The sequence below is a fragment of the Littorina saxatilis genome, linkage group LG2, assembly GCF_037325665.1.
Source record: "Littorina saxatilis isolate snail1 linkage group LG2, US_GU_Lsax_2.0, whole genome shotgun sequence".
Taxonomy (NCBI): domain Eukaryota; kingdom Metazoa; phylum Mollusca; class Gastropoda; order Littorinimorpha; family Littorinidae; genus Littorina; species Littorina saxatilis.
The window spans coordinates 51,100,345-51,113,324 of NC_090246.1; the positions used below are offsets into that span (position 1 = coordinate 51,100,345).

At 41.3% G+C, this 12,980-nt stretch overlaps 1 protein-coding gene across 7 annotated transcripts in view; it reads right to left on the reverse strand.

Moving 5' to 3' along the window:
- Nucleotides 1–9,016: 9,016 nt before the first annotated feature.
- The window catches only part of LOC138959187 (supervillin-like), a 186,147-nt gene continuing 182,183 nt past the window's right edge, over nucleotides 9,017–12,980 (reverse strand). For all 7 annotated transcript variants that reach the window (XM_070330578.1, XM_070330576.1, XM_070330579.1 and 4 more), the window contains one exon: nucleotides 9,017–12,100. In XM_070330578.1, the coding sequence (XP_070186679.1) occupies nucleotides 12,014–12,100 (87 nt within the window). In that variant the 3' untranslated portion in view covers nucleotides 9,017–12,013. The remainder of the gene's footprint in view (nucleotides 12,101–12,980) is intronic.

Below are 12,980 nucleotides of genomic sequence, written 5' to 3' on the forward strand. Positions count from 1 at the left end.
CTATATTGAAGTTCCGGCTATATTGAAGGTCTTCCCGGGTCCCGTGCCACTTCAATATAGCCGGGTTTCACTGTATTTGTATTGTTTTGTATAATGTTTTGTCATTTTTATGTTGGCATAGTTTTGTGTTTGTTTGTTTGTTGTGTTGACAAAAAAAGGTGTTTTGAATGAAATTGAAATTAGTATTCTTTGATTAATTTTGTTGTTGAAATATACTTATGTTGTTATTGTTTTGTTTCAGGGGTAACGTTTTGTTCTTTTATTGATCGTTGATCAAAAAGAACCATTTGGATTTTTCATTGAGCTTGTTAATCTGTTTCGAACTCTGGTTGTGTAGTTTTAGATTTTGGTTTGAAGAAACATTTTTTGCATTTGGGAAGTAAACCGAAGATATCTTCTCATTTAGTAATTTTACATATAATAAAATTTGGAACACCAAACATACTTTTGTGTTGCATTGTGTGAATCGTGGAAATAGTTTAAACGTAAAAGGTTACCTCACCCATCCCCTGGGAATAATTTGCTGACACATTTACTAAAAGTCTTAGCAGGTTTACACATGTGAAGAAAATTAGTGGTAAAATTTAATAGATTTCACCCCCAAAATCGAATTCTTCGAAAACGTCTGTACTCAGTGGTTACGTCCCTTGAGTTAGAAGGAAAACATTTTAGGATGAATCAAATTTCTAAGTTAAATAAAGCAAATTGGTTGGACAAATTTGGCCCCATGAATGTAAGGTACACAAGGTCGCTCATCAGTACTATCGAAGGGTGTTTTTTTGTTCAGTGTAGAGTTTATACTAGATCAACGAGGCCCGGCGAGAAGCGAAATATTAACACGGCGAAAGATGAAAACGTCACACCGGCGACTGACTTCAAGTGCTTTTATAGACCCGCCCATCCCCCGACCTCAAACCAAAGCATCAGTCTACGTGTGCTATTTTTTTTTTTTATAATATTTTTATAACTACTATCTTTACAACATTGTCTCACTTTGTACTACCTTTCCAGTCATATAAATAAAGAATAAGGGAATTATAATGCATTTTTCAAGAGCTAGAGAAACAAGAAATTCCTACGAGGTAGGAAAAACACCCCCGTCAAAGGGAAATAACCTTCTCAGTTGGTGGCAGTGACTGAGTGAGAATGGTTATTTCCCTTTGACCATGAAGATGTCCCTGCATAAGTCCTTGTATAATTTTAATCCACAAATAACTCCCTAACCGTGTGTTTGACTGGTCCCAATTTTTGTAAGGACCGTCTCAGGAATGTATAGAACCTGTTCACCAAGTTTGGTGACGATCGGTCCGTTCATTCTTGAGATCTATATGCGAACACAAACGCACAAACACCCAAACAAACACATCGAGCGAAACCTATACACACCCCTATACCGGGGGTGTAAAAAGTGAAAACCCACCGCCCGACCGGCTGAAACCGTAAAGCATCTACGTCTGCTATTTTTATATATATATATATATATATTATATATATCTAGACGGGCGCTGTGGCGGGGTGGTAAGACGTCGGCCTCTTAATCGGAAAGTCGAGGGTTCGAATCCCGGTCGCGACTGCCTGGTGGGTTAAGTGTAGAGATTTTTCCGATCTCCCAGGTCAACTTATGTGCAGACCTGCTAGTGGCTTATCCCCCTTCGTGTGTACACGCAAGCACAAGACCAAGTGCGCACGGAAAAGATCCTGTAATCCATGTCAGAGTTCGGTGGGTTATAGAAACACGAAAATATCCAGCATGCTTCCTCCGAAAACGGCGTATGGCTGCCTAAATGGCGGGGTAAAAAACGGTCATACACGTAAAATTCCACTCGTGCAAAAAAAACAAGTCGCGTAAGGCGAAAATACAATATTTAGTCAAGTAGCTGCCATTTTTCAGCAAGACCGTATACTCGTAGCATCGTCAGTCCACCGCTCATGGCAAAGGCAGTGAAATTGACAAGAAGAGCGGGGTAGTAGTTGCGCTAAGAAGGATAGCACGCTTTTCTGTACCTCTCTTTGTTTTAACTTTCTGAGCGTGTTTTTAATCCAAACATATCATATCTATATGTTTTTGGAATCAGGAACCGACAAGGAATAAGATGAAAGTGTTTTGAAATTGATTTGGACAATTTAATTTTGATAATAATTTTTATATATTTAATTTTCAGAGCTTGTTTTTAATCCGAATATAACATATTTATATGTTTTTGGAATCAGCAAATGATGGAGAATAAGATAAACGTAAATTTGGATCGTTTTGAAAATTTTAATTTTTTTTTACAATTTTCAGAGTTTTAATGACCAAAGTCATTAATTAATTTTTAAGCCACCAAGCTGAAATGCAATACCGAAGTCCGGGCTTCGTCGAAGATTACTTGACCAAAATTTGAACCAATTTGGTTGAAAAATGAGGGCGTGACAGTGCCGCCTCAACTTTCACGAAAAGCCGGATATGACGTCATCAAAGACATTTATCAAAAAAATGAAAAAAACGTTCGGGGATTTCATACCCAGGAACTCTCATGTCAAATTTCATAAAGATCGGTCCAGTAGTTTAGTCTGAATCGCTCTACACACACACACACACAGACAGACAGACAGACGCACATACACCACGACCCTCGTTTCGATTCCCCCTCGATGTTAAAATATTTAGTCAAAACTTGACTAAATATAAAAACACGAGTGTACGGGGGAGTTTCAGCCCACGAACGCAGAAGAAGAAGAAGATATATATACTATTTTCACAACTTTGTCTCACTTTGAACAAAATTTTAAATCATAGAAATCAAAAATAAGGGAGTTATGATGCATTTTCAAAGACTGAGCTCGAGAGCGGCAGGCACAGTAAGCCTCCCGTAAACCATCACAGATACGGTCAGGCTTTTACACACAGTACAAACACCCTTTCATTTAAACACTCACCGATTGAGAACATCCTAGGTGCCCTCCGTAAAGAGCGAACAATTTTCAAAGAATTTATTTTTGCGTGGTTTATCTTACCCCTGAGCCATCGTGAACCCGTGTGATCCAGTTTCCCTTTTTCACAATGTAGTAGCCTAGTCAGTTAGTCATTTGAATGCGACTCGATGTGAGCTTATCTACAATAGCACGTTTTTGTGCACGAAACAAACGGCTGTGGTTCACAAGAACTCAAGCGATGGCTTTTGACTGTTGAGAGGAACGGCGATATGCATAAACCGTCGTCTGCTACGACCCTTGCGTGACCCTGCTTCCGGGCTTTTTTCTTTTTTCAAACTTTCACAACTTGGAATTGTACTGATCTTGTCTTGATGAAAAAAGAATTCTTTTATGATTAAAGAATGTTTGTGTAACAAGCTTTATTCCCCCCTCTGCTTCTTTACCTCTGTAAACTTGTAGAGCTAGTTATTTTTCGATAATGACCCAGCAACCAAACAAATAACGAGCCAGCAACAGCCTGAATCCTCGATAGTGCAATGGGTTGAGAAGCTGTTCTGTTTCGGTACTACTCAGTTTGCGACTGAAAAGTTCCGAACGCTCTATACGTACGAAGTATACATCTCTGGAGCAAACAATACAAACATACCGCATTTAAATTAACAACTACAGGCCTGAACACATGAATCTCCATATAAAATCCATGAGTTCGGTTGTTTTCTGAATCTAGATCTGCCGTGCACAAACAGTTCATCACAAGCAAATTCCCAAGGCAAGTAACTCATACTCTGGCGACAAGAGTAGTTCCCCTTCTTTTAACGCAGTTTCTTCGACAACACTGACTGCAATCCGACGGTCAGTTTTCAACAATATTTCATTTTATAAACAGATCACACGCAACCAAATGCACACATCTCATCAATTTAAACAACATAAAGCGGTTTCATACACTATTTTCCCCAGAAAACTGAACTTCATACAGTAATTAACGTTGGAACACGGGTGCAAAAGTTCGTCTGCTAGTCCCATTTGACGAAAGAACATTTACTAAGCGATACTAAAACATAAACAGAACACACAATATATGCCTTTACCGCCACAGCAGAATAACAGCATATCTGTGTACTTGATTTTAGTCCAAAACAGGGAAACTGAAAAGAAGTGTTAACAGAATGGAATGATTTGCACGGAACTATACAACCGCGCATTAATCGATCGCCTGCGCAGGTTGACTGGTTGAGTGATTCGGATTCGATCAAACTTTCGCACAAAAACTCCTGTTTTTTTGGAATAACTGAAGAAAGGAGGAATAAAGAGGTTACACACCTCGTCTCAGTGATTATTAAAAATAATGGTCTCAGTTCGCGGTCATGAAAAAGCTCGCTGAAGCTCGCATTTTTCATGATCCGCTAACTTCGACCATTATTTTTAATAATCACTGAGACTCGGCATGTAACCTCTACGTCAATTTATTATTTAGATTTTAAAAGTTAGGTCTAGCGGCGCAAAAACGCACCACGGTCCAAAAACATTCTGATAATCATCGATCCACGGCTATGGCCTGTTTACATCGATAGAATGAGACCCGAAGGGAAGTAACTCATTTTTGACCTGAGTTCAGGATGGGTCCAAAAAGTGTTCGAGACAATCTGCAAAATTAATTCTTTAAAAATTGCTCGCTCTTTACGTAGGGCACCTAGGATGTTCCCGTTTGGTGAGCGTTCAAATGGAAGGGTGTTTGTACTGTGTGTAAAAGCCTGACAGTATCTGTGATGGTTTACGGGAGGTTTACTGTCCGGGCGTGATTTCCGGTATGGTCGGATTATTCATAACAGCCGTCCAGTACCAAAACGAGGCGCCATTGTTGTAGAATCTTGAGCAAGTCCACAAAAATAAATTCTGTGAAAATTTCTCACCCTCGACAGAAAGCAGCCAGGATGTTCCCGTTCAGTGAGCGTTCAAATGGAAGTATGCTTGTACAGTATGGAGACGCTCGAGGAGCTCTAGATCTGTGATGGTTTACTCCCGGAGCAGCTACAAAGAGAAAGCATGTCTGACTTGCTGAGTTTTAGACCCCACCGCCCGACCAAAGCATCTACGTGTGATTTGTTTGAATTTTTTTTTTTAGGGGAAGGGCTCCTAATATGGACCGGCTCCTAATATGGACCACCTCCTGTTCTGACAAACTAACGGCGATAGAGCGCTAAAAACAATTTCATTCGCTGTATTCACCCTTTCTGGATAACTTGGGCATGTCAAAACCGTTAGGCTTTTTCTCTTTTTACATTTAGTCAAGTTTTGACTAAATGTTTTAACATAGAGGGGGAATCGAGACGAGGGTCGTGGTGTACATGTGTGTGTCTGTCTGTGTGTGTGTGTGTGTGTGTGTGTGTGTGTGTGTGTGTGTGTGTGTGTGTGTGTGTGTGTGTGTGTGTGTGTGTGTGTTGAGCGATTCAGACTAAACTACTGGACCGATCTTTATGAAATTTCACATGAGAGTTCCTGGGAATGATATCCTCGGACGTTTTTTTCATTTTTTCGATAAATGTCTTCGATGACGTCATATCCGGCTTTTTGTAAAAGTTGAGGCGGCACTGTCAACCCCTCATTTTTCAATCAAATTGATTGACATTTTGGCCAAGCAATCTTCGACAAAAGCCGGACTTCGGTATTGCATTTCAGCTTGGTGGCTTAAAGATTAATTAATGACTTTGGTCATTAAAAATGTGAAAATTGTAAAAAAAAATATTATTTTTATAAAACGATCCAAATTTACGTTCATTTTATTCTACATCATTTTCTGATTCCAAAAACATATAAATATGTTATATTCGGATTAAAAACAAGCTCTGAAAAATAAAAATATAAAAATTATGATCAAAATTAAATTTTCGAAATCGATTTAATAACAATTTCATCTTATTCCTTGTCGGTTCCTGATTCCAAAAACATATAGATAACAATTTCATCTTATTCCTTGTCGGTTCCTGATTCCAAAAACATATATAGATATGATATGTTTGGATTAAAAACACGCTCAGAAAGTTAAAACGAAGAGAGGCACAGAAAAGCGTGCTATGCAGCACAGCGAAACCATGTCGTAAGAGGCGACTAACGGATTCTGTTTCCCCTTTTACCCTTGTTAAGTGTTTCTTGTATAGAATATAGTCAATTTTTGTAAAGATTTTAGTCAAGCAGTATGTAAGAAATGTTAAGTCCTTTGTACTGGAAACTTGCATTCTCCCAGTAAGGTCATATATTGTACTACGTTGCAAGCCCCTGGAGCAAATTTTTGATTAGTGCTTTTGTGAACAAGAAACGATTGACAAGTGGCTCTATCCCATCTCCCCCCTTTCCCCGTCGCGATATAACCTTCGTGGTTGAAAACGACGTTAAACACCAAATAAAGAAAGAAAGAATCTCTCCCTCTCTCTTTCTCTTTCTCTCTCTCTCTCTCTACAGGTTCTATTTGAAAGGGGTGAGAAGATGTGTGAGTGTTTGTGTGAGTGCGTGCCCACGTCAGTGTGTTTCAGTCTGTGTCTGTGCAAGTGTTTGGTCCTGTTTGACACCAGGCAAAATTCAATAATTGAGGGTTAACTGGAAAAGGGACAAAACGGACGCAAACATACATGCAGCCATGAGAAATACATGATATGGGAACTTCCAAGTACCGGTTTTCCTTTACAGTGATATCCTTTACAGGGAAATAACCTAAATAGTTAACAATGACATGACAATCAGTTTTTGTTTCGCCCTCCTGCATTCCTAGACCAATATTTTTTTTAATGTGATTAACTGAAATATCTGAAAATGACTAATGAATAAGAGATTAGTTTTATCCAGATACAGTAGTTGCATGATTTGAGTAATTAACTGGTCCCAGCTTGTATTTTTTTTCTCATTTCCATAGTTTAATTTCTGTGATGCTTCTTTGACTTTGATTGTACACTCCGGACACAAAACAAAGAAGCAAGGAAACATTTAGGGGGTAAGATTGCAAAGGTCACAATACTGTCCTTTGGTGCCAGACAGATGGCAGGGTAGGAATGGTGGTGCCAGACCGATGGCAGGGTAGGAATGGTGGTGCCAGACAGATGGCAGGGTAGGAATGGTGGTGCCAGACAGATGGCAGGGTAGGAATGGTGGTGCGACAGACGTCAGGGTAGGAATGATGGTGCCAGACAGATGGCAGGGGAGGAATGGTGGTGCCAGACAGATGGCAGGGTAGGAATGGTGGTGCCAGACAGATGGCAGGGTAGGAATGGTGGTGCCAGACATATATCAAGATAGGAATGGTGGTGCCAGACCTGTGCCAGCGTAGGATGGTGGTGCCAGACCGATGGCAGGATAGGAATGGTGGTGCCAGACAGATGGCAGGATAGTAATGGTGGTGCCAGACAGACGTCAGGGTAGGAATGGTGGTGCCAGACAGATGCCATGGTAGGAATGGATGTGCCAGACAGACAGCAGGGTAGGAAAGGTGGTGCCAGACAGATGGCAGGGTAGGAATGGTGGTGCCAGACAGATGTCAGGGTAGGAATGGTGGTGCCAGACAGATAGCAGGATAGGAATGGTGGTGCCAGACAGATGTCAGGATAGTAATAGCGGTGCCAGACAGATGTCATGATAGGAATGGTGGTGCCAGACAGATAGCAGGATAGGAATAGTGGTGCCAGTTAGATGCCATGGTAGGAATGGTGGTGCCAGACAGATGCCAATGTAGGAATGGTGGTGCCAGACAAATAGCAGGGTTGGAATGGTGATGCCGGACAGATAGTAGGGTAGGAATGGTGGTGCCAGACAGATGCCATGGTAGGAATGGTGATGCCGGACAGATAGCAGGGTAAGAATAGTGGTGTCAGACAGATAACAGGGTAGGAATGGTGCACGATGCCGGACAGATAGTAGGTTGGGAATGGTGGTGCAGGGTGGGAATGGTGGTGTCAGACAGATAGCAGGGTGGGAATGGTGGTGCCAGACAGATAGCAGGGTAGGAATGGTGGAGCCAGACAGATAGCAGGGTAGGAATGGTGGTGCCAGACAGATAGCAGGGTAGGAATGGTGGTGCCAGACAGATAGCAGGGTAGGAATGGTGGTGCCAGACAGATAGCAGGTTAGTAATGGTGGTGCCAGACAGATAGCAGGTTAGTAATGGTGGTGCCAGACAGATAGCAGGGTAGGAATGGTGGTGCCAGACAGATAGCAGGGTAGGAATGGTGGTGCCAGACAGATAGCAGGGTAGGAATGGTGGTGCCAGACAGATAGCAGGGTAGGAATGGTGGTGCCAGATAGATAGCAGGGTAGGAATGGTGGTGCCAGATAGATAGCAGGTTAGTAATGGTGGTGCCAGACAGATAGCAGGGTAGGAATGGTGGTGCCAGACAGATAGCAGGGTAGGAATAGTGGTGCCAGATAGATAGCAGGTTAGTAATGGTGGTGCCAGACAGATAGCAGGGTAGGAATGGTGGTGCCAGATAGATAGCAGGGTAGGAATGGTGGTGCCAGATAGATAGCAGGTTAGTAATGGTGGTGCCAGACAGATGGCAGGGTAGGAATGGTGGTGCCAGACAGATAGCAGGGTAGGAATGGTGGTGCCAGATAGATAGCAGGTTAGCAATGGTGGTGCCAGACAGATAGCAGGGTAGGAATGGTGGTGCCAGATAGATAGCAGGTTAGTAATGGTGGTGCCAGACAGATAGCAGGGTAGGAATGGTGGATAGTATGAGGCAAATTAGTCAATAAGGTATTACTGAGCGATTGTTCACTAAAGACATGGATCAAACTGTGGACAATAGAGAGATTTTAACATTTATTTCACTGCTCAGCTGCCTGTGTTGGTGGTTGCAATAGACATACTGACTCCGTAACACACACACTTACATACACACACACACACACATCACTTTTTCCAGATTTACAAGTTTATATGTGAAAGATTGTATTTAGGGATGAAGCTGTTTTTCCTCATGATTTTCTGCTTGGTTTCCTCTCTTATCATTTGTGTCCTTTTTTTTATATGGGTTTCTGGTTTTGATCATCTTCTACTTTTAAGTCATTCTGTGCACAAGCATACACATAATCAATATAGACAAAGGACAATACAATCAGTCACAATTTTTATTGATTCTCAAATATTCATCATTTCAATTTTAGTTGCTAAACAACATACAAAATGCAAAACAAAGTCAATGTTAATTATTTTCATATTTGTTGTTAAAGCTATGTACAAGCTGTTCAAATTTACAATGTGTAAGTGAAAGACTTATATATTTAATGGAATATGTTTAGATGAACGAATACAAGCACAGTTACAGACGAGGAAACACACTGAACAAGTTAATCATTCCGTCTAGAATGCAGGTTGGGGGTTTCAATTATAGTCTTTTCTTTCTGATTATACCACTACGATGCTAATGACCAATGTTGATTTTGACGTTCTTACCCAAAATGCTATCTTACATTATACCACATGGTTTGCAAATTTAATTATCTTTCAAAAACTGGAAACCTCCCCCACCCCACCCCGGAAGGTCTCAAACTTCTTCATAATTTGTCTACAGTTCAGTTTTTGGGTTAGAGTTCACTCCTGAGGAAAATGCATGTTTAGCTCTGTAGAACGATGTCAAATATTCGTTTTGCAGTAAAAGCATAACAATGATGAACAGAGACTACAGAGCTGCATCCATCTAAATTATACATGTTAATACAATGAATAACTATGCTTATGCAGCATGTTACAGTACATCTTGCTGTATTTGTCTTGAGCAAGGTACAACGTTTTACCTCGTATAATTAATGATGACATAAACACAGTTTCAAAAATGGACCTGCTGATACAGAATATCTAAGTTGCAAACGTCACTGATAAATCAAGCAAACCCTGAGTGAACCATTCAGAACTGTTAAGAGAAAATGTGTTTTTCCACTTCTTTAACACTTTCAACTATTCATGTTTTGATTCATATGATAAAACATAATATATGCTAACCTCCATGCTGTTGTCAACTGACGCAGCTCAGCCCTGAAAAATGCCTGGCCTGTTCTTATTCTCATTTGAGATGATAACATTTCAGACATAGCAAGATTACATGTTGAAACCTGTTCTGAAAAGCTGTGCTAACAGGTCAGTCATTCTCAGAAAAGCTACATTTTTGTGGAGGAAGAATAACACACAAAAAACAACCACCCCATATCAATTCAATTACCAAAAGAGATCTAATTTTCAAATTAGAAGGGCTCGCTGGAGTTTGATGTATAACCAAATATTACAGCCCGAGGACTGCATTTTTCCTGAAGAAAAAACTGACGTAAAAGGCATGGGTGCAAAATACAAAACTAATCCTTGAACGAAACCACTTGAACGAAACCACTTAAACAAAACCACTTAATTAACAGCGTGAACATAACAATGCAGAAAAACATTCTGACATCTTCCTGAATAACCACAACCACCCAGGGACTTGCTTCAGATTTCACATAGGACGGAGTAGTGTGCTGTACGTACAATGTGTATATGACATGGACTATTCAGTATTGTCTTCCTAATAGGAGGAGATTCTATGTTACTTAATCTATAAGCAAGCACGTGAGTATAGAGAGTTCACCAAAGGCACTTGTAAGATAGTAGCACCGAGTGATTACAAGTTCTCTGTAGCCTCTGGATTCATATTCATCACTCTACACACGAGTGAGATTCAACACATATTTTTACATCACCAAGACATGCTCGTGGAATCATCAGTCATTTAGTTATATTATTTATGCTTCTTTTTGCACACAGTTAATTCCACGGAAAAAATTAAGACACCAACACTCGGCAAGTATCCCATTACAGTACATCCCCTCAGATAAATTCTTTTTTTTCTTCTGCACACATAAAAAGTGTCCATCATTCCCAAGAGAGACTGCTGCAGTCAGCCTCACTGCATAGTTAGTAGACAAGACACACAATGCATCACAAGGCATGTCAAGGCTTATTTATACAAGGCAGCCATGAAATGAGAGCAACATTTTTTTTCAGAAAAAAACAAACAAACGCAAAGTGTAACAAAAAACAAAAACAAAAACAAACGGGTTTGGGATTTGCGGTTGGTGAAAGGGAGATGAGAATGTAGGGGATGGATTATCACAGACGTAATGGGTTTTGAGGAACTTGCTGCATCCCTTGGGACCTTGGTGCTCCTAGAACTAGAAGCGAATATTGCAAGCACACTGCTACAAAATGGTGCAGAATCTATCAGCGGTGAATCATCCCGCAGCGTCTAGGACCATGTACGCCAATGGCCGGAGCAGCTTCACACAGCAGAGTTGAAGACACAAATGTCACCAGAAGATTATTGCACTTTTTCCTACAAATGGCAAGGACGCAAAGAGCTAGCTGTATTTCCTTTCACTTTGCTACTCCTCCCTCTTTTTTTGTAACTTCCGTCTAAAGCAACCCTGTTCAGCTTATGCTTGTTCAAAAAAGGTTCACGATGAACACGTTCTGTTTCAAGTACCAAAGAGAGAAAAATCTCCTAGATACTAAAGAAAACCACACTGTACTGCCTAGCAAGCGCTCTTTCCTGCACAAATCTCTAGCACAGCCAACTTCAGATACAACCTAATGCATGTGGTTATAATAATATGAGATCCAAGCAACTACTACTGTAACATAACCTCTATGGTAAGTCACAATGTTAGTGCAGCCTGAAACCTTCCCGTAAGCTGTGCTGAGACTACGGCAGTGCGGCAAGTGCTATTTCAAAGTCCTCAGCAGCAGCAGTGGATCAATCCTCCTACCAGAGACGGCACAGAGGGCGGTGCATGAGATCGCGGCAAATTGCCTATCGTGCCTGTCGTGCTCCAGCCACACTCACTCACACTGCTCACAGCAGGAGGAGGCATTCTCCGGTCGCTCCCACAAAAAGTCAATGCTGCCTTAGAGATAAGCGAAAAGTCTGTGGCCGGCTCCATGCACGGGTGTGGTTCTGCGAGAAAGACTTGGTAGATGGGTGTGTCACACACACGTACACGCGCATGTGTGGCAGCAGAAAGCCAACTTCCACACTTCCGATGAACTGGCCAATCCTCCCAGGAGACGGTGAAGATGGTGTTATGCTCAGTATAGGCCGAGTGACTGCTTTGTCTGCTTTTGTTTCCATGACGGCAGCTGGTAGAACTCCTCTCGGCTCATCTCAAGCACCTCCTGCAAACAAAACACAGAACTTGCTGTCAGGACCAACCACTCCCAGTATCATCAAATCTGCTTTGTAATTTAGCAATGAATTCACATCCATCAGTTTTTGTATCCAGAAATATCCCTAATTCTTCACCCATTAAAAAAACTTTACTGGTAGCAACAGTACTGCTCGGGAATCAAGTTTGAACACAATGTTACTCAGAACTTGTCTTTTGTTCATGCTGCATTTCCGCATCACTTCAAGGCTCTAAGACTGACTCGGTTTATATGTGCACCTTGGACAGCCAATGGTAACTTACTTTCTTAACATATATCAATTCTTGTAGTGGGTTACCATATGGCGGTCTCTGCTTTAGATGTAACAGTTGAGAGGGCTCAGCCCAGTCAGAGGTACCTGTGATGGTAGACACCATTGGGGCTAGAAAAAGAGTCCTTACATTGCAGGTGGCCTTCCATGACAGGTGAGGTACATTTTGATAAACATAAAAGACAAAGGGAGGGCAGACTTCATGGAGAGGTGTCCTCTTATTGGAGAGGCCTCACATCGCATGCAGGTACCAGTGTATTAAAATTATAACAGAGTACAGTTTTACCCCCCCTTTTAAGAACTCCCAAAAATCTGAAAAAAATCAGGTCTTAAAAAGGAGGGAGTCTTAAAATGGAGGTAAATTGACAGAGGTCATGAACAGAAAATCTGAGAAAACAGGGTCTTAAAAGGGAGGGAGTCTAGCATCGGAGAGTCTTATAAGGGAGGGGGGGGGGGGGGGTTCCATGTATTGGTAGCAACAGGACTCCTCTACTTTCAAGGGGACATCGGGATGTGTCCTCTTAAGGGAGAGGCCTCACTTCGCAGGTACCCCTGTATTAAAATGACAACAGAGTACAA